Source organism: Pezoporus flaviventris, unplaced genomic scaffold, assembly GCF_033815535.1.
Source record: "Pezoporus flaviventris isolate CSIRO_AGI_PZ_B2104156 unplaced genomic scaffold, CSIRO_AGI_Pfla_v1 ptg000002l, whole genome shotgun sequence".
NCBI lineage: Eukaryota > Metazoa > Chordata > Aves > Psittaciformes > Psittacidae > Pezoporus > Pezoporus flaviventris.
In genome coordinates, this window is record NW_026892550.1 from 12710928 (window position 1) to 12736112 (window position 25185).

The following is a 25185-nucleotide window of genomic DNA, read 5'->3' on the forward strand; positions in this document are numbered from 1 at the left end:
AAAAGGGTCTAACTTCCCTCTTGCAGAGAACACTGAATCTCTCATGAGATGATTTCACACAGCCTCAAAAACCCACAAGTCACACACTAGTCTTAGAAATTCATGTGACAACTAACCAAGACTGCAAGGGACAGAGAAATAAAATACCTCTTCGTGTGTCAATGAATTATATTTTTATGACTACTGCAAGGTTGATAACTGCCTTCGGTAAAACTGGCTTCAACACCTATCATTTAAAACCAGATTAAGAGGAAACAGGCTGGGTTGCATGAATTCATCTTTTAATCACACATCAGCTGGAGCATATGATGCGATCTTTATTTGAGCAAAGGCTTTGGGAGTTTTATGGGTAATTTCTTGAGATTCGCGAGTGCCCGCTGATACTTTGCAAAGTTTAAGTCGGGGAGGTCACAGCAAGATGAGGAGCAGAAGGCAAGCAGCAGGGAGGCTCTCAGGTCGAGCCCCGAAAAGCCATTGTTCGGCTTTAAAAACGACTGAATTGTCCCGAGCCCGCTGGCGACAGTGCGGTGCAAGCGGGCTTCTGTTCGAGGGCAGCGGCACCCTCAGTCTCACCCTCCCGGCTCTGCCGGAGGCGGCTCGGGGTGGCCGGTGGAGGCGGGGGTCAGCCCGGCCTCCGGTCAGCCGCCGGCACTGAGCCCGGCGAGGGGCGGGGGGGACGGCGGCGACACTCTAGAAAGCTGTGTTCCCTCTGCGAGGGGGTGCAGTTGCTGCTGCTCCTCAGGCAGCCCTCGCAGGATGCCGTTCCAGCACGGCTCTGCCCGGACGCGGCAGCGCACCGTCCTGCTGGTGGGGATCGTGGTGCTGCTGGCCGGCCTCGTCCTCGCCGTCGTGCTGGCCTCCATCCTGACTCACGGGAAGCCGGAGGGCAGTCCTGAAATGCTGAAGTGGAAGGACAGAGGGACCACTAAGAATCTGCAAGAAGTCATCCTGGGAAGATGCTACAACTACGTCATGGCACGGCACTCTGAGCTGGGGTGAGTAGTGGTCTCAGTTGTGCACCGGGTGTGTAAAGTGAAGAGTGCTGTCTCCCACCTCCACCTGTCCGTGTCCACTAGGTTTGCAGTAGCAGAAGGAAATCAGGGGAGTAAGACCCCTGTTTTGCAGCAAACTGGGCAAACTCAGACAGCAACTGTCAGTGCCCGAATGGAGGCTTTTTAAGGAAACTACATGCAGAGCCAATGTAATACTAACCCTAGGTCAAAACATAATCAGAAATGCATTTTGCAACTTCCTTAGAGTCATAAAATAAAATAAAATAAATAAAATAATAAAATAAAATAAAATAAAATCTGTATCCTAACAGGTCTGAGTATGTGAAAGTGAATCAATTTGCTGTAAAGCTGATCTGCCAAAAATCCTGTAATGTGTGACCCCACATTCACATAACCAAAACTACGCAGGAGGGAGGAAAAGAAGAAGACTCAGCACAGATTTATAGAATGGACAAAGATGTTAGAAAGACATTAGAAAATATCTTGGGGTTATGCAAAACAGATGGTTTTGGTATGTGGGCAAGACCTCACAATGAGCACAGACAGCTTGCACAGGGAATGCAGACTGATCACAGCAGCAGCACGGCAGTCCCAGGCAAAACCTTCACCTGGGGGTGGTCCCTGCTCAGCCCATTACAACTGGCAGGGAAACACTCCTCTGCAGCAGAAGAGGATTGCCTGGGCCAAGATCTGCAGTAGAGTGTGAGGGCTATTTATTGATCCCCTTCACCACAGGAAAAGGCAGACTATAAATATGGTGTGCCCCAGGCCTCCTGCAGGTAGTGAGGACACACAGACTCTCCAGACAGGATCCAAAGCAGCCAGGGTCTCTCAGCAGGGACCCATCCATCACTTCTGTGGCACCAGCCACCCAATTTTGTGCCTGCAGTAAACCTCCAGCAGATATTTCCACCAATATGGCTTGAGCACCACAGGGCTGCCCCACACTCTGGCCAGGTGACAGAACCCTCCTGGTTTTTGTCTTAATAAAGACAATTGTCCCTCTCTTGTTTTCATGACATTAAACTGATGGGAACAAAGCTGTATGTAATTTGCTTGCGTTTGGACTTCCCTTGGCCTTGGATGTCTGGTGCTGTATGGAAAAGCAGCACTTGAAAGGAAATGGACACATGGAAAATAACGGGCCAGGAGTGCAGAGACTTTACATTAAACACCTAAGTGGGTTTAGTGAAGGGGGATTCTTTTACAAGTAAAGTAAAAAAGTTCCTGAAGCTTTTGGAAAATCATATACACATTTCTAAAATCACACATTATTTTATTAGAGAAGTGTGCACTCGGTATCTAAATCTGAAACTATTTTGAAGACTAAGAGCCTTTATTACTTATGCTCGTTTCATTCAAATTGGGGTGCTGTAAGAAACCCTTTTGTGTAAATATGTTTTCAGCCAACACATGTACATATTTGCTTGCAACGCAGTCTGAATCCGGACCACAAATATTGCTGGGAATAATTCATTTAAGCCATTATTTCAAGGACACTGTGTAAAAAATCACAAACCCATGATCACGAGTTTTCTAAAAAGGCTGTTTTTACAAGGCATGCCATTTTGTGCTGTTCATAATCCAACACTTTACTAGCTTCATGGCTGTGAGCTCACTTTCTTTCAAATTAAATGATTTCCGTATAGTAGCAGCCTTTTATTTTATGTAAGAGACAAATATGCTTGTTTACATACACTTCAAATGTTCAGGAGGTTCCTGAACAGAAAATCAAGTGTAGGTGCTTTTCTGGGAATCCAGCTTGAGATTCCCCATTTCTGCTCCTGCTGAGCTCTGTGCAGTCTGCCGTGTAACCAGCTGCTTCTGTTGCTGGCACTTCCTGATAATGAAGTGGGTGCCTTTAGGAAACATCAGAGAGGCCTGTATCTTTCATCCCACGCTCTTTCATCATTAATGTAGGCTTTGGATCTTGCGTTGTGTGGGATCTTTGATACACTTAATCAAAGATAAGGAGGAGGAACAGGGAACTACAGAAACTCAGGCAGGCTTATGAGCTACGGAAGCTGTGTCCTGTGCACGGCTAGGACTTCTGCTGCCACTGCTTCCACCATGGGAACCTTGCTGTCTTGGTTAGAAATCTTCTGATTTCCTCATAAATTTGTACAGTCTCTTCTTGCCCTTTTAATCTTACATAAACATGAGCAGTTGTTTAAAAAGCCCTGGGGTTGGTGAACTCATGGCCATTTCCTCATATTTTTACTTTTTTGTAGTAGAACCACTAAGTTACATCTTTGACAATTCTTTCTTTTTTTAATAGCAATTTAAGCACTGCAGTAGTTAGTGAGTGTGACTACTACTGTTTTGGAGTGCCATATTTCAAATTGGAATAGATAGCAGGTTTTGGAAAAAATGGGGAGTGTTGACATATAAATATGGACTTTTAAATATTTCTAGATATCGCAGCTGGAGTTAACATAGGCCAGGAGTCTACAGCCCCCATTTCAGCTGTACTTTTGCAACTGCATACTATAACTCATGTGAGAAAGCCATGGATGTGCTAGTGTACACCTTCACCATCATGGCTGTGCTTGTGTACACCTTCACCATCATGGCTGCTTCAGTCCTAGAGGATACCTCCTTGTGCTCTCCCTCATCTTACTGGAGCCCCAGATACTATACACAGTGGCCATGCTCTGGTCATGTTCTTCTCTTTTCCAGTATGATTGGTGGGCTGAACCCAAGCCCAGTGAGGCCACTGGAATGAGTTTTGTGAGCACATCATGTAATCAGATTTTAACCTGTTGATTTGCTTATTCGCCATAGTCACCAAAACATTTGGGTGCTGTATCAAACTTCATCACTAAAGAGCAGTTCTCAGGTGCTGTTTACAGCCCCTCCTGATGATAATTCTGTTCAACTGCCTGTGTGCAATTCAGTCCTTGGTTTTGTTTCTGCTGCTGGCTGGATGACTCATCATTTGTACACATAGTTTCCTCAGTTAGCCTTCCTGCTTAGATCTGTCGATGTGCCAAAACTCCGGAGAAAGAGGCAGGGAATACTGAATGTTTATATAACGCATTCTCAGTGTTAGCCCCATTTATTAGGAGAAAATGTGGATGGTATAGCAGCAGGCTTTGGGTGTTTTGTTCCCTGCATGCATTGTTGTACACCGGGATACTGCCATTAAAGAGCAGTATTTCTTTTTGGCTTCCCTGAAAAAATGCTGGCTGCTGCCAGAAGATGGAGTTAAAGCAATAGTTTCTCACAGCTCAGTAGCATTATCTATTTTCAACATTAACAAAATCTGGAAGTTCTACTTTCGCTAGTCTTGCAAAAAAAAAAAACAAACCTACCCATCAGCCACGGCCATTGGTATGTGTTGCAGTTTCATCTGAATAAAGGCCAAAGGCAGTTCGGTCTGAAGGAAGGATTTGACCTCAAATTACTTGTCTCCCCTATTCCAGTAGTACGGACTCCCTCTTGTGGCTATCACAATTCTCATACTCCGGGTCTCATGCAACGCAAATTCAAGTTTACAAGAATTTATCCCCGGTATAATAAAAGGAGGAAAGGGCAATGAGGTGCGCAGAGCTGCATGCTCACCAGCACCAGGCTTGTGCAGGGCCAGCTCAGCACCAGTCATCTGGCACATCAGTGCTGATCCAGACCAGTTGTGGCCACCCAATAACTTACCCGTTGCTGCAAGGACACTGTTAAAATGGTTTTGCACCTTCATTCCCACCGAGGAAGAACAGCTAGTAACAGACATAGCGTGAAACTTGTTGATAAGAAGTTAACTGATTTATTTTTCCCCTTCAGCAAGCTTTAATTGGCAGGCTGAGGTCAGATATGATCAGCACTTTGGGGAAGGAAGAGAGAAAACATGTTATCTGAAAGGTCATAGTCAGGAGTCCCCAGAACACAAACAATGCTTTTTCTATTTTTTTTAATCTAGAAATAAACTCATTTAACATTTGCAGCTCAAGTGATTTTTCATTCCCAGATAATGATGACTGCCCCTCAGATCTGCAGCCACTTCTCCATCTCTGATCCACCCTAGCTAAGCCAAGCTTGCAAGGACCTATTTAAAACTGGCTGAAGTCTAACCTCTAGCAGTGAGAGAGCACCAAGGATGCAGAGAGGGAGCCACTTCAGTAACGTGTGGGACTCTCCAGGCCCAGCAATCCTACTGTGCCTGAGTAAGCAGTGCAAACACCTAGTGATAAAGATGCAAAACGCAGAACTTCAGTACATTTTTCATGCAATACTGTGTGGACACACAAGATGTACTTCCCCCGTAGATACAATTGGATCAACTAATGTTGTTTTCATAGTTTGCAGCAAATTCTTTCTATATCAAATTGTAACAGCCTGTAATTCCTTTGAATATAGTAAAAGTTGGTGCGTGTCCAGGAGAGATTTGTTTTCTGACTGCATGACCATGAATGCATTTTGCATTTCCATTCCTTTGCAGCCTGTGGAGATGGAGATACATTTTGTTAAAATGAACATATGGAACATAATTTTGTGTGAGATACTATTGCACTTGCAGCATAATTTCTTCCAGAAAGAAATCTGGGTTTTGTTGTATGCTGACTTTTGCATTTTGCCTTCATGCTTTGCTAGGCACTTTTACTCTGATTTCTTTGTATTTGTTCACTGGTTGTTAGCATTCTCATATCAAGCACGGCACTAAACAACAGCCATGATTTGATTCAGTGTCACAAAAATCTTAGCTTTATTTTATATAACCATGACATATGAAACTTACCTGAGATTTGTCTTTTCATTAAGAAAATATGCCTTATATAAGAGAAACCTTCACTGAATCTTCTGAAAAGTAGTGTTACAACCTAATAGTAATGAATTAGCACCCTATTAGAGTGCACTGCAGACTTCCAAAGCTTCTCAATTTAATATACATCAAAGTGCAAAGGATTTAGCTTTACTCAAAAACACACACTATATTAAAAAAAAAAAATTGAATTGTTACTGTTACGCCATCTCTTTTTGGTCCCAGAGCAAACAAATGGCTTTAGTTGCACTATCTGTGGAAAAGGACATGGGTTTCTGGTGGCAAAGCTGAACATTAGCCACCAATATGCCCTTGTGCAAAGGTGGGTGGTGTCTTGGGCTTCAGGAGGAATGCTGGCAGTGGGAAGAGGGAGCTGACCCTTCACCTCCACTCAGTACTGGCAAGATACATCAGGAGTGCTGGGTTCAGTTCTGGGCTCCCCGGTACAAGGGGGTCAGGGACATACTTGGAGCATGTCTAGTGAAGGACTGTGAAGACGACTGAAGTGTCTGACATACAGGAGGAGGCTGCGGGAGCTGAGACTATTCATCCTGGAGAAGAGAAGGCTCAGGGGGAATCTTATCAGTGTGTATAAATACCTGATGGGGGAAGTAAAGAAGAACAAGAAAGCCTTTCTCAGTGGTATCCAGTTACGGGACAAGAGCCAATGGACTTAAAATTTGGAATGTAATTAAAATACAGGAAATGCCTTTAAACATATTTTTTTAATTATTTTTTATTTATTTTTTTGACTGTGAGAGTGATCAAAGTGTGGAACAGGGTGTCTGGAGAGTTGGTGGAGACTCCGTCCTTAGAGATATTAAAAAACAGACTGGACATGGCCCTGGCCAACCTTCTCTGAGCCAGGACTTGGGCTAAGTGATCTCCATAGGTACCTTCCTATTATTCTATTTCTTAGAAAATGCTTTCAGACTTGCAAGAAGTCCACTGGATAACTTACTTGGACCACCAGTGGTGCAAAAGCATTTTAGCTCATCTGTAGTGCCAATGGTGTTGATATCTGTTGCTACAGTCAATATTAAGATGATCATGTAACATACCACTTATTAAATGCCCAAGTCAGAACATATGTTACAATGCTTCAGTGTACTCTTTTAATAGTCCCTTCCATACTTAATGTGCTAACATATTAACTTAATACCCTTTCTGTGTCAATCTTGTTGTATGAAGAGCGCAGAGCTCTGTTTTCTGTCCTTCAATATTTATAACAAGGTCTTAATTTACAATTGGTTTCCTCTGATTTGTGTGTGAGTGACTTTGACTGTTCTTGTCGTTTCTTGGTAATTACAATATAATCATTATCCTGCCCATGGCAGGGGGTTGGAACCAGGTGATCTTAAAGCTTCCTTCCAACCCAAACCATTCTATAATTCTATGATTGCAAATATTAGCAACTGTCTGAATCTTTCTTAAAGATACACTCCCTAGGCTGTGAAAAGTCATCCAATTCTGTGTAAAGCTTATACTCAGTTCTGCACAAAACACCCTCCCAGGCTGTAACTCCACTGACAACAGCAACTCAAAGACAGAAAGTCCTGCAAATTTAACAGGGAGATGTCAAAAGATGTTTTGTCTTTCCTCCATTGCCAGCATCAATACACTTCTGAGGAACAGAAATGCTGCTGAAATCAGAATTTATCTCTTGCTTTGGCAGCCATATGTCAACTCATCTGTCTGTTGTCTATATTAAGTTATAATCATATGTAAATTGTTATTAGATGACTATGTATTTCTCATATACTCAAACTTATTACATTTATATAACAGTGGTTACATATTTACTGGTTCTTGCTGCAAGATTGTGTAGGATTTCAAATAGTATTTCACATTCGGGTTAGCCTACACATACTGCATCACAATTACCCACTGTCATACCTTGCAGTGAGTGTCTCCTTTGGTTTTAATCCCAGATACCAGAGAGAATATAATTCTGTCTGTACTGTCCTTTTACACATTAATTAGAAGTATTTGTTGACGTTGATGTTGTTGCTGAAAGGTGGAATCCTGTTCGTCCCACCCCTCCTTTCTTCAGTTCTCCTGTAGCATCTGTAAAGATGCCAGTGAAAACAGCTGTGTTCAGAGGTGATACTGCTCAGCTGACATTGATAAATTATGGCCAAAACTCAAGAGCTGTTTAATGCCTCAGAGCACTGTGGGGAAATACAACTTTGCCTATGCATAGGGATAGGAGGAATAGATCCATTTTCCCTCTAAGATCAAATGAAAATCTACCTCAGGTGTCCAAGAGTAGAAATAGATGCTAAAGATGCCGTTTATCTTCCCAAGAGATAACACCAAAATAAGGCATTAGCAAGGAGCTCACTCACACTTGTACTAAATCTCTGATCCGCTCCCTTGTCCTTGTCCCACTGACGCTTGCTACCCTTGAAGCAGGGTCTTCTCCTGACTTACTGCACTTATGCCAGATTCCAGCACTTTTAGTTCTATGAAAGCCCCCAATGTACTGCAAATTCATATTAAGGGAAAAAAACTAAAAAAGCATCTGCCGCTGCATTAAGCCATTGAGCATTTCCTTACTTACACATACCTTTATTTAGTTCATTCTTATAGAAGTGTTTTTCTAAGTTCAATATTAAAAATAAAACAATACTAATAATACACTTTCTAATCAAGAGGTAAGGTGCCAGTTTAAATTTGTTCCCTTTATTGTCTGTTGATGACATGGCCCTCACTTGGAAGCTTAAACTGTAGAGCAGTTATGGCTCTCTGTCAAAATTCAGTCCAGGTGAGACTTTCTGCCCTTCTGGAGGCTATGTCCCACTTACAGAGCATTGCTGAAGCCACCGTCTGCTCAAGCAGCTTGGTTTTTCAACCAGGAAAGCTGAAATCAAGCCAGAAAAAGAATCTGCACAGACAGATGAAATCTTCCCTGGTTTATAGCTGCTACCTCGTGGTTCAGCCCTTCCTGGAAGGGTGGTAAGGCTTAGTGTTGTCCTGGAACCCTGATTCCCAACTCACATAAAATACTCTAGGACCTATAAATCAAAGCCACAAGTACACCTGTCCTTAAAACCTTCTCATTCCCACCAAAGGTTAAGGACCGGTGTGACAAGGAGCTATAGTTTGCTCCAGGTCATTCCTTGGACACAAACATACGCAGCCCTGAGGTGCACCCAGTAGAAATCTCACCTTGTACTCCTTTTCTCAGGCCTCCAGACTCCCCGTATCTGCCATGAGGAATCTAATTGCTCTCCCTACAGGTAACCTTCCCAGAAGTCATCTTTCTCTGAGGCAGAGTTTTGGATCTCTGTCTCTATTCCCAGTCAGTTCCTCCAATACTTTCTTTATTGGCTTATGAACTATTTAATTAGCAGAAAGCAATACTTACAAAATCAAGCTGCCAAAAAAATCAAGTATGTCATTCTCATATCGGAAAAAAGTCAGTTACCATAAATGTTGCAGTGGCAGACACTTTGCAATAATTAAACTAAGTGGGTAGCAAGAGGCTCGTACTCATTGAAGATGCTGGGATTGACAGCTCTTCCATAAGCTTCCTTCATCTTTTTCCTTGGTAATTTTTCCCTTCTCCATTATACCAATGCTAAAACCAGCATACAGTAATCTGTCTCCTCAAATCCTCAGCAACGACAGCATGTTGGCTGACCTCTGTTTATGCACATCTGCCTGATTTTTAGCACAAAGGTACCTGATGGGAGAGTTTAGGTGCTAGAATATGAAGGAAGCTGATCCGTTGCATGCACGTGCCCATTTTCTGACTCAGTGGTCTGGAGATGGGTCAGCCCCACGAAGAACTGCAAACCTCTGGTGCTGACCTCAGCTGCGGCTGAGAAGTCCCTTCTCCCGCGTGATGGCAGTGTTCGCCTTGCGTTTAGCTCCTCGCAGCCGCTGCTCCGGGCCACTGCGGAGAAGTCAGACCACAGCCGCCGGGGCTGGGCTTGGAGGCAGCCCCACGGCAGCTACTCCGGAGCAGCAGAGGCATGGCGAGGCTGGGAGAGGGGAAGGGACAGCAGAAGGGAAAGCAGAAGTGTTTAGCGCATAAAAGGCAGCAAAAGGATTTTAGGTTACAGAGGGCTTCTCAACACAGGCATAAGGGTTACTGTTCATTGCATGATTTTTGACAACATAAAGACAGCCACTTGTAAGCTCACGTGAAAAAAAAACCAAATTGAATATGGATGTATAAATCGCACTGCTGTCTACAGCCGTCACAGTTACCTAAAAGAGAAAGATAAACTGGCACACAGGCAAAGATGTGTCTGTTAGGTGCAGGAATATTTCTACAGCATTTAGATGCTTTGACATGCGTTCTCCTTCTGAAACGTCTGAGCTTTTACAAGTGAAGACAATGGCTTAGACTCCCAGCAGGTTGTGAATTGGTCTTATGCCTTTGAGGAGCTTGGTTATAACCACAAACTTCTCACTGACTTTTTACAGAGCCATATTTCTGAGTGCTTAGTTGCATATCTGCATTACTGTTTTGGCTGATGGTGATAGCAAATGAGAAGGATTTTCGTATACAAACTGCAACTGGTGGGGAGGTTTGGTCTCTGCAAAGGGCAGCTGCTCAAAGGGCTCAGGGCACTGTGGCCAGCTCAGACTTCAGAGTCACAATTAAAACCTTGGTGTGTCCTGAAAACATTGCCATGTTTTAGAAGGAAAACTCAGGACCTTGGGAAAGCTCCTATTGATGGCAGGGGAGACCATGTCTCATGGGGAAAGTCTCTCTGCCTGGTAAAGCGATTTGAACAATACGGGCAGAGTTTATTGAGTTGCCAGAAAAAAGTCTGGAAGTCATTTTTCACTTGTAAATTTAAAATGGGTTCCATGCTTGAAGTATCTCTCGCAAATTCTGAGCGAAAAACTGGAGGCAACATCGCCCAAGGAAGCACTGCCCTTCTTAAGAGATTTTAACATGTCCAGTGCTAACTGAAAGACGTTGTTCACGGTGTAACTGAAATCAGTAGGGATGAAACTTATCCTTGGTACTATACCAATTAGATCCATTTCAACTGGGGATGAATTTGCACTATCATGTACAGTGAAAGGAAGAAAATAATTACAAACTAAATTTTAAAAAAGATATATTAATAGTGATTTCCCATGTAGCTCAATACCATCCCATTACTTTAAGTGAAAGGACACTCTTTCAAGGTTAGCCAGACCAGTGTACTGATATGCAAGAAATAATGACGCATAAGCTGTCTATTTTTCTAACATGCACATTAAAGTCTGGCTCTGAGGGTAGCTGCTAATGTGAATATTCTTGGCCCCAGCTTCCACTGAATAGATTAATGTGATATTCCTATAAAAGGTCAATGTATAGAAATACTCAAATTCACTGAAAAAAGCAACTTCTGCCCAAATATAAGGACAAATACAGGATACACTTTGCAGCATATATAACATTTGGATTTAATAAGGAAATGGTAGTTTTAATGGTTATTTGTATCCCAGCCCTTAGTTGGTGCTATACTGAGTGCAGGATGCAATCTCTGTCTCTGAAAGGTCATAAGGCAAGTTCTGCACGCCTCACTTTCTAGAGAAACGGTTGCAGGTTCTGTTCTTGAGTTTACAACAGGTTTCAGTGTTTCTTCTAGAGTCTGTTAGGTATTATTTCACATTTACCAGCATTTTCCAAACTCTATTCATTAAAAAAAAAAGAGTTTCAAAAAATGAAACATAAAATCATATTTCTATAAATACATATATATAGTATATTTATTTTGCATATTATTAAATTGGGATTGAATTTTTCAGATTCTGTAGAAGAATAAAAGGCCTTAAATATTTCAGCATAAACAAAGATAGCCTCAAAGGAAGAAATCCATTATGCATAAATATATGATATTCGCAGATACAATGCAGAATCTTTATGCAACTCAGAACACGCAAAAAACAGGGAAGGAGAGCACACAAGCCCTGCAGCAGAATGGTGTGTAAGAGCAGTATGTAAGCATATTGACCATGGACTCCCATATCCGAACTGGTTTAGTTTAATTGACTGGTAGACTGGTGATCTCTTTGGACCCTTCCATTCTTTTCCTAACCAAGAAAGAAAATGAAATGAACACATTTTGTGACTGAGAACTTCCCAATAAGGAGTTGGGAGCAGCCTTAAGAAGACAATTTGTTTTTCAGGCATTTTTAGGCAAGGCAGATGTACTTGTTCCAACCTGAAACTGTTCTTGCTGGAATTCCTAGCATTCCATGTGCCAGCAAACTTCTCATATTGTGTTCAGGAGACCCAGAGCTACAGCATATTTCTGCCCTTAGCTCTGTTCAGCGTCAATTAAATGCTGCACATCAAACAAATACTTTCCTGCTGTGCTGGAAAAAGGGATAGGTGTAGGTGGATACTTATTGATAGTGTCTGCCTTAAGGGTGAGGTTGGACAGAGTGGCATATTTTCCTGGATCTGGGATTAACAAGTCCTGAAGTCTCCTCACTGCTTATTTTTTATATAGATCAACCAAAATTGCTGCTGTATGTGGCTGGAAATCTCTTTGAGATGTGAGGCAAAACCTGCATTTCATATCAGAGAAAGAGCTTTCCAGTGGCAAATCAATGAATTACTATACTCAGTTGTAAAATTATACACGTTGATAGGTGAGGACAGTGAAAATGAAATATTGATTAGCTTTCATATGTGTTTTTTTTTTTACATTAAAGATCTGCATTTTGCTTTCTAAAACAATGATGAAATTGCCTAGTTTCTATATCATTAGACTATACCTTATCAGTCTTCTTCATGCCTTATCATTCTTCTGTGTGGTACAACTAAAAGCACCACACCAATTACCAGCTGCAGGAGAGCTTCCCCTTTTGGAGGCTAAGCACTTCTATGACAGTAAACACATAGTTTTGCTCAGCTCTGCCAGGGCTGTGGATGAAGCCTCTCCTTTCCTATCCGAGTGACATCCATGCATATCATCAAGTGATGAGCTTGGTGTCTTGAAATTCTGGAAACCTGGTGCTTTGTATCTGTGATTCAGCAAATTGTCTCGGCAGGACTGTGAATCAGCTCAGTTGTTGTTGCTTTGCATGTCTTACAGCCATGACTTGAGTCCAGCAGCAGAAATGTTTTGTATGATGTCTCCCACTGACCTCTCTGCTTTGGAAATTAAAAACCCAGTTTTTTCTTAGGATTCCTTGAAAATATTTTGTTTTCTGAGACCAAGCTTAAAACTTTGTAATACAAAAGGATAAATGACCGGGTAACCAGCTCTCACCTGAGGCTCTTATGCTGTTACGTGTAACACATTTCTGGAGCGGCTTATAAAGGAAAGTCCTGACAGGAGGCCAAATCATTTGACAGAAAGTGTGCTCCATGAAATGTCTGTGAGAAGCACCAGTGCTTACAGCCAAGCCCTACAAATTCTCTTTACGATACCACTGACTGTGCAAAGCAAAGGGGACAGCTGCCTATTCAGTAAAGTCACCCTTTAATCAGCAGGAGCCCTCTCCCTTGGCTGATTCAGCGTGGTCGGGTTGTAATCCTATGTGGCAGGCAGAGGTATTTAAAACTTCCCAATGCCTAATGAAGTACCACAGTTGAGAAGATGGCCTCGGTGGGCTGCTTACAAGGTTTGCAGCCAGCTACAGGCTCCTCCAGGAGAAAATTTAATACACCCAAGTTAAATTCTGCTAAGTAAAACATGTGAATGCTCCCTGACATGACTGTGCAACAGCAATGACTGTGCTCCCTACAACATCTGTAGTTTGGCTTCTTATTTCTACAGTGACTGTAACTGAAAGTGCTTTTAGGCTCCTGGATAAAAGACCATAGCCTGGTAAAAAAGCATCATTGCTATTAGTCACTGCTTACCTGGAGGTAAATATGGCTTGTGTAAACAGGAGGCATGGTTCTTACTCTGCAGGAGCTGCCCCTGTGACAGACTGGCATAGTAAGAAATGCAATTCAGCATGTGGTCAGAGCTGCCCTGTTGTCATACTGTCAAACTGTCTGGCTGTTTGTCATACAGCCAGAGAGCTGCCTTGTCCCTGTCCCCAGGCTCTGTCTGCATTTCAGACAGAACTGTACAGTGGCAATACCCAAGTTTGTTTCAAATCAGCAAGGTCAGGCTGCAGGATGTCTGCAGCCCAGACAGAGCTCTGTAGCTTAATGTGCTTGGCTGCCCCAAGAGGGAGAGATGAGGATGAGGACACATTCACCATAGACTTCATGGGGGAGGACTGGAAGAAACTGGGGCATGGAAACCTGTAAAAACCACCTTACTGGTATGACCTCCCAATAGCTGTTATCATGTATAATGCTAAGTTAGATTTGTTACTGCATAAATAAAGGCAGAAGGGAAGGCAAGCCAAGGACATCTTGGTGTGGATTGCCTGGTCCTGCTCAGTGTGATACTGACCCAAGCCCCAGGACAGAGGCATTCCCTCTGGTATGTAGTGCTGTCGCTTTCTTCTGGACACAGAGAGAGTCTGGCCTTCTCTTTGTGTGACATTTATTTTCCATAAGACTTAGGAAGGGAAGAAAGACCATTCATGTCCAGACAGCAAGGGAACAGCCAGGAGTTGACAAGTGGCTCTGGGTCCTGCAGTTTGGAAGGGGCCTGTGTAATACAGCTCAACTCTCTGTGCTCCAGCTTGCAATTCCGATGCTCAGATGGGCACTCAGTAGAAATCGTGATCAAGTTCAGTAGTAGGAATGAGATCACAGGCCTACAGGGAAGATTAACTTGAAAATGTTTGGAAATCTTCAATGAATTACTACCACATTTCTTAATCCCTTTAGGACTATTTTCAAGACTAATCAAATTCCACATCCTACATGTTACCTGCCTATCAAATGGTAACAAAGCCTGCAGCTGCATGTCTCTCACATAGTAATTGATCAGTGCTACTTTTATAGTGCTCTGAAGGCATTAGTTTCTTTACACAAGACAGTCCATTCTTGAAATGGCTTATAGCAGGAACGCACTAGGAGAAGATTGCAAACAGTGAAGAAAGAGTGGATGAGTCAGTGACAGTCAGAAGAGATCCATTCAGACAAGCAGACAGTAGGATAATGCAGTCAGCATATTACATTTACATAAAAATAGGGAAGAGGAGGATGCGGAATCACTGCAATACTGTCACTGCTGCAATGAGAGGGGCAGGCTTTCTGCAAGACCTGAAACTATGGGAGCATGAAGAGGAAGGGAAGTGTGCCCAGGGGGACACAGCCTGGCAAACACATACTACAGACAATAATTATGAATTACTTTATGTTTGCATTCATTACCTCAAGTACATGAAAGCAGATGTTCTGGGCTGTCCCAGACATCGTATGTGGCAGCCTCAACAAAGGAGCCATGGCACTGCTTCAGCACAGGGATACAATTGCTTGTCCACACTGCAACAGATTTCCTCTCAGTAGTACAAAAGGAGTCCTGCTTCTGTCAGCAGAGAGGTGCTTTGTTTCCTAGGCTGATGAAGTAGCATCTTAAGAAACAAATGTAGGCTGAAGTGGCAGGGTGTGTCATGGCATGAAGCAGTTCCCCCCATGCAAATTTAGTGGAGTTCTGACTCATGCCAGTGAGAGCAATAGGGCCTGAACCTGTAACACAGTGGAGGATCAGCATGAGACTGGAAAAACCTACTGGAGACCAAGCACTTGGTCTGGATCTTGGTTGTACGTGTGCAAATCCGTTGTGGCTCCAGTAAAGTCAATACCTGCAAATTAGTGCATAAATGAAAATAATATCAGGTCCACAACAGCCAGAGCCCTGCTTTTGTTTTAGGTAAAAGTGTAGATACTATTTCTGTAGGGTTGAATGCTCCACAGGGAGACACATGGGCATATTTTTGGCTCACTGTACCTGAGGAGGAAGTATTCTTCAGCCCTAGTTTTAAAACGTAGAAGCTACAGTCTGCCACGTGTACTGCTCATGATTTGTCATGAATAATCAAGAAATGTGATTTTCTGGTTATGTGATATCAGCACTGCTGTTTTTAGGGGACAAAATCATAGAGGACATTCAGATGCTGCAATAATCAGTAATTTAAAATGCAGGAGAGAGAGAAAATTGTTTTAGAAGTGCTCATTCCTTATTTTATACTTAATTTGCTGAAGATACGCTGCTTTTGTAACAGATTATGTATTTTTGTGCCTGAGCATAATTAGAACTCCTTTAAAATCTGATCCATAGTATTTAACCATAACAGAAAGAGATCCTTTCATATCCATAAATACTCATAAATTCTAACTAACTCTGGTTTAATCTTTTGGCAGACATATGGATTGCCTAAAAATATGGGAATCATTAAAACAGGCATTCATTTACAAGAATCCCTGTAATATTACATCAGAAGATTACCAGCCTCTAATGGAGTTAGCGAGTCACCCTATACCCTGTAACAAGGTAACATTACAATGCACGGTGGGCTTCTCAAGTAGGGTTGTTGAGGGATGGCATGTCTGAGCGGTGCTCTGGGTGATGGGATCTTGTCCATAATGGTTATGAGGGTCTATAGGTCCACAAGGATTGTATTTCTCTCTTGTGCTTACTGCAATAGTGCTGCAGCTATCACCTTTGGACCCAAATAAACCTGTTAAGTCTCTGTCACTGGAAATCATCACTATGCAAGGCTTCACTCAAACCTCAGTACTGGAGTGATCCTGGTGAAGTGATGGAGATGCTCCTGTTCCGTAAGCATACAGCTCTCTGTAAGGAGCATGCGGTCATGCTGTTAGAGGGACACTGCTTCTGAAACACTGCTCTTCCATGTGCAGTTCAAAACACACTACAAATTAGGTGTTTATCCTATGAGAACTAGACAAAACCTTTCCTTAATCATGCTTTACAGTCTGAGCACTTCAATTTCCACAAAAAGTAACCACCCAAATAGATTTTGGAAATGGGAATGTAGGCTGGAGAAATAAGAACTGACCGACTAAGGGGAACTTGCATCATTTCAATGAAAACTAAAACCCCTTCATTGTCATGAAAACTTTTTTGTTTTCTCCAGGAAAAATTCCTCACCAGCTCTAGTGTAAGTGTCACTTATTAAACATTGTACCTTATTTCACAGTCACTGTTTTGGAGCAAGACAAATGACCTCGCTCATCGTTACACAAAATCCAACCAAAATTTCTTTACTTTGGAGGACACCTTGTTGGGTTATATGGCTGATGGGGTTTCATGGTGTGGAGACCCCTCTGCCCCAGGTAATAAGTCCTATTTTTTTACAAAACAAATATGAACATTTGAATTCCAGATTATTCTTTTCTCTTGTATATCTAAATACAATCCTTTCCACATATTCTTTTCTTGTAATTCAGTTTAAAACTTTTATTGTATTTCTGTCCCATGTTATGAAAGACTGAAAATAATACTTAGTTCTTGAGTTAATTTAAAAAACACAACTTTGGCTGTTATTAAAACACCAAGTTGCTGCTTAGACTAATGGTCACATCTAACCCTCTTTATTTAGTTTACTTGCTTCCTTCCTGCGACTTCTATGGGACAGATTGCAAAACAAGATTGCCAATCAAAAAGGTCCTGGGTGTAGGCCAGTCAAAGTGGAGGGGTAGCATGCAGGTACCCTGGGGTTACGGCTGCCTGCATGACTCCTGGGTGGGTGTTTAAAGCTGGCAACCTCTAAACTGGGCTGGAACTACTGAAGATGTTAAGCAAAGTTTAATTTTGCAAATGCAATCAGAGAGTATTTGTCAAGGGCCAACCTATTTCTCACATTTAGGACACTTTATCTTCCTGTATCACTTTTCTGGGAATTATTTGCATGCAGGGCCTGTAGCTGCCTCCCTAAAATGTGTGTGAGCATACAGGAAAACCTTTGAATGCATGCAAATTCCTTTTCCTCTTAGAGCCCATGTCCTATGTGGGCTTCTTGCTTTTGAAGGAGCAAATCTTTCTGCCATCCTTAGTCAGCTCTCAAAGCCATCCAAACATTGCAACAATATTTGTTATAACCTTAGCTATTTTACAAATGTATTTCTTCTCAGGAATCAACTATGAATCTTGTCCAAAACGAAGTGAATGTGAAAGCAACCCTGTCTCTGTGTTCTGGAAATTGGCATCCAAGATGGTAAGATCTAGAATAAATCTCCCCAAATCCAAGAATGTTGAAATGTATTAAGTTGCTAACACTGCCAAAAATGTGAATTTGCAGATTGGACTTAGAACATGGAATAGTGGAAGTTCACACGAGCTTTGGCTGCAGGTGCTAAAAATCTTGTGGAAATTTGTATTTCAAAGGTCCCATATTTTATGTATGGTATTTAATGTCACTGTAGTTGGGGCATTCTTATCTGTGGACTGTGCCACTGTCTAGAGCAACACCTGGCAGACAGCTGGAGCTTTGCAAATAACATTTACAATAACAATAATCACCACCTTAACTATATCAGAGGATGGAACGTGCTAAAACAAAATTCATTTCAGCACATTAATGTTGAGAGCAGTGCCTGAATTGGCACGGGAACATTCAAAGCAGCAGGCAATCCCCTTCCAACTTCCTGCACAAACCTGAAGAGCATGTCTTCTCGCAGCGGTAGCTGGCAAGGCTCCTATGATGTACCCACCCGTGTGCACATGCCAACTCCCGTCACACAAACGAGACCCTGCTACCCCAAGTTAAGCAGTCAGTCTGGCATTGCTCAATCAGCACTTTACACAGGAAAAGTGCCAGGAAAGAACCTGCTCTCCCGTATCAGTTTGATTTTACATGTCTCTCAAGACCTCGCCCTTGCTATGACTGTTAGTAGCTGACTGCTCAGGTGGAAAGCAAACATTCCTGTATGCTTCAGCTCTCATGTACGTAAGAAAGTCTATTCATTGTAAAAATATACTGTTTTGTGGGTGAACTAGTGTACATTATTTTTCCAAGGTCAAAACAGTTTCTATATTCTCATTAATCACCTCAGTTCCAGCGTCCAGGAGGGACAGACCACCACACAGAGCCAGACTTGCTCAGCTGCAGGCTTTCTAGATAAAACAAATGTAAATCTACTAAAAGTCATGATTATTACATTAGAAAGTTACAAATAACAAAACTTTCCTGCAGTTTCACAGCTCCTGAGATCTGAGTTTGAGCCACACTTGTTTAGATGTAACACTTGGAAGATTTGATAAGTACAGTCCCCTGTGTTAAGCTTTTGAAAAATTCTTTGTCTTACCACGGATTACCTATATCTAGTGAGTACTTTATGTTGTAAACTTGGAAGTCTTTAAATATTCAGACAGAAGTTTTAAATAACAGAACAGTGATTACATGATCCAGTAATTTAAAAATCAAATCAAACAAATCTCAATGATGTGTTTGACTAAAACCACTGTGGAGAAAATTTCCAAGCCACAGAAGAGCATAGAGCATGAGTCACAAGGTAATGAATGCACAATAGTTTGTGTGTCCTTAAACCAGTGGTACCTCTGTTCTGGCTCTACCTCACCACTGGAGCTAAAGCAGGGCTATTCCACTTTACTACAGCCCCATCAGGCAGCTGAAGTTGGGGAGCTCTGGAAAGCCCTGTAAAATCTGAAACCAGCAGTGTCAGCAGAGTTCCTATATTGATCGCTGCAGTCTCAGACTGACACTTCATACCCGGCTACTGCACCTTTATCACAGTTTTGCCATAGCTTTTAGAGGCTTTTATTTTTTTTGCACTGACATGTTCTGTAAAAATATTGGCCAGATCCTGCACTTGTATAAGTCAGTTCTGATGACATCAAAGAAGTTACAGTGATTTCTACTAGCTGCAAGTCTGTCATGGCTCTGCTTGTAGTACCAGAATATAATGTCCATTTGCTTTGTTCAGTTTGCAGAAACAGCATGTGGTGTGGTTCAAGTGATGCTCAATGGATCACTAGAAGCTGGAGCTTTCAAAAGCAGCAGGTATTTACTTAGCATACTACGGTCCAAGTTTCTGTGGGGCCTGTGTGCTGGTGAACATGCCTTTGCTAGTGAGTGCCAGTGCAGAATAGATTCTGGTAAACTCATATAGGGGTCTAAACCATTGGCTGCTGTAGAGCTGATTCACTTAACTCCTTCTATACAGTGACTGTAATTGAAATCTACCAGAGAGTATGCAGATGGAGCAAACAGTATGTTCTTACTGCACAAAGTAACTTTATTGGTGCATTGATGGTGCATTTATTCATTATGAATGACACATTTCTAACTGTTTATGGAGTTGACTGGATTTTACCCTTCCAGACTGTGCAGTCTTGAATAATATTGAAAGGTATTGAAGAATATGCTGTTTGGGAGAACAGCCATGCTTATTTCCCTTGCTCCAAACCAAATCAATAGCAAGTAAATCACACAGGAGAAAAGATGGAAAAACTTCATCTTGTTTCAGCCTGCAGATAGTTCTGCTGACAGTGAAATAAGAATGGGGAGAAAATATTTTACCATAAGGCAATTAAAGAGTCTATGAAAATCCATTAACTAGCAAGATAATGTTCTTTCAGGGAGAATAATAGCAGCACTAGTATTTGGGTATCACACTCTGTACAACTTTCTCATATAACTAAGAATGTTTTGCTTTTTCATGCCCCATTCTTACAGCATCTTTGGAAGCATTGAGATCTTTAACCTAAATCCAAATAAAGTCTCTGCAGTACACGTTTGGCTTATGCATGACATTGGCGGACCTCAAAGGTAAGTCATGTTGGTATGAAACAATTACAGTGTGTGAGAGACAGATGGCACCGTTTTGATGAGTGACTGTCTAACAGTAACCATGTGTTAAAACTTGCTCTACATTCACTCTCTTAGCTGCTTACTTTATTGAAAAGAATAACAGTTGTACTGTTGTTTTCTTTAGTATTTTCCATAGATACTCCTGAACTGTTATAGTTAAGACGCAGTGACATTTCCCTTGCTTTCAAGGGGTCCCATGACCTTTACATTCCTTCCAACCTCACAAATCTACACACCTTTAATGTGGGTGCATCACAGAAGTCACAGAACAGGCTATGTTTTCAGGGTGAACAGTGGAAAAATATGTTTTTTCACAGGAATAGTACAATTATTGCTGAGCAGAACCATTTTTGATAAACTAATGTCAAAAGCTGGAACAGGTTTCCCAGAGAGGTTGCAGAGTCTCCATCTGTTGGACATACTTGAAACCCGAGTGGGTCCTGGGTAACTTACTCTAACTAATATTGGCTGTACATCTCAATCAGTCACTCAGCCTCTTGTCAAAAACAGAGCAGAGGCAGTCACAGACTGAGTCAAACAGATAGGAGATGCTCATATCCTGCTTCCACCCATGTTTTCTACCTGCTTCATCCTAGCTCACGTCCTGCCTGGGACTTAGCTGCTGGTTTTCATGACTTGCCCTTTCTCATCACACAGATGACTTGATCCCTTTGTCGTTCCAGAGACTGAATAAGCTTCATTTCATACTCCTGTGGATGGAGGCGAGCAGCAGCTCTGGAGCAGTTCTAGAGCACATTGAACTGTGACTGGAACTGAGTTATTTCCCACAGATACCTACTTGCAGAAAGTTCTTGTGCAAGATGCACAGCTGAATATCACATAGTTTCTACCAGCGAAGGCCCAATGGTAGCCAAAACTCCACACACCAATGGACTTTACAGCGCATTAGCAAATGAGCTTTTGAAGAATCTTACCTGAAATAAAGCAAAGTGACATAGTGTGGAATGTATCTGAGCTTCTTGTACACACAAGGAACACAAGTAATGAAAGACTTTTCTCTCCAGTGAATCCTGCTCAGGTTATTCCATAAAGAGGTTAAAAAGCATCTTAGAAGAACGAAACTTTCAGATCACCTGTGAAGACAATTACAGGTAATTACTTGTTCTTATTGGTGGTGACTTCTTAACACAAAACTAATACTGCATCTCCCTCTTGACTCAATCTAGGTTTACAGCAAGCTAGAAGAGAGTCCTCTCTTACTGCCGTCTCATCCTTTGGATGTGGCTGTGTGGTTCTCAGGAGCTTCCACTCTGGCTGCAGACCTCCTGTTGGCTGGGTCTGGGGTTTGCTCTCTGCCCTGCACTTGCCATTGAGCAAGTTCAATTGGCAACCCAGCCTTCTTCAACAGATTCTCATCTGACCAGGCTTTTACACACAGTAATCAGATCCAAATAGGAGCTTTTCCTTCACTATAGCTTAAGCTTACTTTCTATCCAGCTGCTTTGTCAGAGTGAGGCATTGAAACATGATAAGCATTAGTAATTGCTATAATTCACCATTGTCAGGAGAGAAAAAGAGGAGTCCAGGAAACAGCAGCCCAATTTCAGACTTGCCTATTGAAGAGATGGAAAAGTCTGAGGTCCTTTATCCCTCTGTGTGGTTTCAGAGACCTTCATTAGTGCTCTTTAGTGACATTAGAAAAGCAGCAGATGTTCAATATTACTCATATCTGCCAGGAACAACTTCTCAGAGTGAAGGATTCACACTTGGGTAAGAGCGTTTCCAAAGGAAACAAACATTTCTACAGACCACTGAACTCATTCCATTAGTATTAAATAAGGAAAAGTTGGTCTGCAAAGGAGACAAATTCCTTTTCTGGTGATAGAGCTTTAATCCTGATGGCAGAGCAATATATTGCTGTTCAGGTATTGCTGAACCTGACTAATGGGTGCTCTGCACATTGTGAAAATATTAACACTGGTGTGGTGTGTAAATGTGCCGAACTGTGTATGTGTACTCGCTTTCTTTTTGGGTACATGCAGCCTCTAACTAGTACTCCCAGGACCTGTAAGTAGGCACAGATCATTTCAGCCTGTGGTGAAATAAACTAGGGGACCAGGGAGGAATGAGAAATATGTAGTACTTTAGATCTGTTGTGGCTTAATTCAAGGAGAAACCTGAAACACATCGTGAAGAGTTGTTGACACAATTGTTGCTGTGGATCACAACTCACTTCTTAAGATGGAATAACAAGTAGATCTTTTTGTCAGAGCTCAACTAACACATACATAGACAACTGTGTAAAGTGACATGAACAGTTAATTTTACTATTCTTTATAGAGAGCAATAATAAACTAACCAATTTGCATGTGCAGTAAAACTCTTTGGAATAGACTGTATAAATGAGCTTCTCTCCCCTGAAGTTATTCCAAACAGAACCATGTGGGTCCATACCAGCTGAGCATCTGTTTTTTCACGCCATGTAGCAATCCATGCTGATCATTTTCTCTTGCTTTTGTCCATGGCAGCAGTGCCTTCCAGAAGTAACTTAAAAAATAGATTCACTGGATATACTTCTAGCAAAATACCTAATCCTGTCTGACATGGTTAGCAACAGCTTTACATTATAGCAATAGGGGTTACCACTGAGTAAGCAGGATGGTGAACTTCCAGCGTGGCAGCAACTCCGCACTCCGCAGTCTGTGAAAGAGATCTTACTTCTTCATAATTATTGTCTTATCACAGCATAGCTGACATGGTGTGAGTTCACATCCTACTTTATTTTGTACTCACCTGCTCTTGTCCTTAGCCCCTGTAAACACCAAAGTTATCTTTTCGCAGCAAGATCTAAAAAACTATCTCCTAAGCCATCCACTTGTTAAGCTCGTATATAACACACACTTTGACTTTCACATTGCACGTAGTGACTGTGGAGCCATTCTGTTGTACTTGCAAAGTGGTTACTTTTGTTTGCCTTTGTGTCTTGTCACAGGCCAGTTCAGCTCCTTCAGTGTGTGCATAACCCTGACCACACAGACTGCAGACTTTGCGCCAGCTCCACGGCAGCTCCATGAGACGGAGTCCTCCAAGTTACTGAACTTGACTGTGTGTAAAGCTGGAAAAGATGTGGCTAAATAGCTTAGGGTGATAAATAGTAGCGTGGTGTGTACAAAATCCATGACCTGAAAACCTTGCTGTGATACTAACAGCCACATAGCAGCAGATGATACTTTAGGTGTGATGACTGTACACACATGCACACAACACACTATTTCAGAGAGGCTGGGGGATGTTCGGTGGGTGAGGGCAGATGCTTTGCCCTGGTTTGCCCCCTCCTGTACAACTCCACTTGTGCCCAGGGGCTCAGAGCGGGGATTTCCTGGGGTGTGCACGGAGAAGAAAAAGAATTTCCAGAGGTAGGACTTGCTGGCATCAGCACTCAGCTTCCTCCCTGCTGGAAAGCTGGATGGAAAATGACCAAAGCGTTCTACATTCTCTTTGCATCCCAGTGCAACATCCCCCAGAGAGGAACATTGCCCCATGGCACATGGTATAGATCATGTTGCTCCCAGAGACTGTGGCACCTCAGAGCAGATAAAGCAAGCAATGGGAGAGACAGAGCCTCCTTTTAATGGGCATCATAAGTAAGTGGCTGGTGGGCAAATGACAGAGCTGAGCCAAGAAAAGACCAGAAACCACTCAGAGGGTTGCCAGGAGCTGTAAGGACATGTCAAGCATGTAGCTGGGGAGAGAAAATAGCAAGACTGACTCAGACAGCCCCATTAAAATCCTACTGTAAACACCACTGCAGTTCACATTACATTTCATCCTTAATATAGCAGCAAGTGTAAGCCTTCCAGCTTTCGTTGAAGGTCCCTCAGGCCACAGGCTGGCCAGCCACTGGAATAGAGACAAACATCAAACAGTTGCCACAATAAGGAGTCTCTCTTGACCTCAGTTTCTGAGGTGAAAGGTGATGCCTTACAGTGTATAATTCATAGGCACAGACATGCTGCAGTACACTGAACCAGCAGGTTTCATTGATTTTGTTTGATTTCTATACTACTGCTCTCACATGCATAGTCAAGTGCAGGTTTATAACAAAACAAAGATCTGAGGCCAGCTTGTGGTCATGGCTGCAGTGCCTTTGTGCAGTGTCATCGGCACTAACAATACTGAGCAGGTTTTGCTACAGATATACTCTCAGGTGTTGCAGCACCAGCATAACTAGCCATTGTCAATTCAGTAGGCAGACCGAGGTTCCCATGATCCCATAGGCAGAAGGTTATAATACTCTTTGTTTTAGTGACTACCCAGAGTGTGAAGCATCCTTACAGAACTACACAAGCCGGTGTAATTTCTTGCACCTCTAGAGGAGCCCTTTCTCTGTAATACACAGGCCTGCACTGAGCATAGCTGGACCAGACTCAAAGCCTCACCCATAATGTTTACATTAAGTGAAATGTATTTTTATTTGCACTCTGCTGTGTAGCTACTTGGATGTATCAACACAGACACATACCAATGCTTTCAGATAGATTATTTCTGACTATAGGTCAAGAGTTTGTCTTCATGCTCACTTTTGTACCTCTTCTGTTGTAATATAAAATGTTGACTGTAAAATCGAGACCTGTAATAAAATTGCTGATGGAAAACATTAATTCATGTCACATTCTGCTTAACCTCAGACTGACCATGAAAGTAACTCACTTCCTAAAATTAACTGAGAAATTCATTCCGCATATGAAAGTCTATATATACCTATCCAGGAAAGCAGAGAAAGGG

The 25185-nt window shown here is 42.2% G+C and overlaps 1 protein-coding gene across 1 annotated transcript; it reads left to right on the plus strand.

The window, feature by feature from the left end:
* Positions 1-696: 696 nt before the first annotated feature.
* Positions 697-25061, plus strand: CD38 (CD38 molecule). Its single transcript, XM_061469520.1, has 8 exons — positions 697-995; positions 16007-16136; positions 16807-16942; positions 17741-17823; positions 19553-19629; positions 20305-20397; positions 21465-21551; positions 23393-25061. Exons 1-8 carry the CDS (start codon positions 757-759, stop codon positions 23472-23474), a joined length of 927 nt encoding a protein of 308 aa, XP_061325504.1. The 5' UTR covers positions 697-756; the 3' UTR covers positions 23475-25061.
* Positions 25062-25185: the final 124 nt, after the last annotated feature.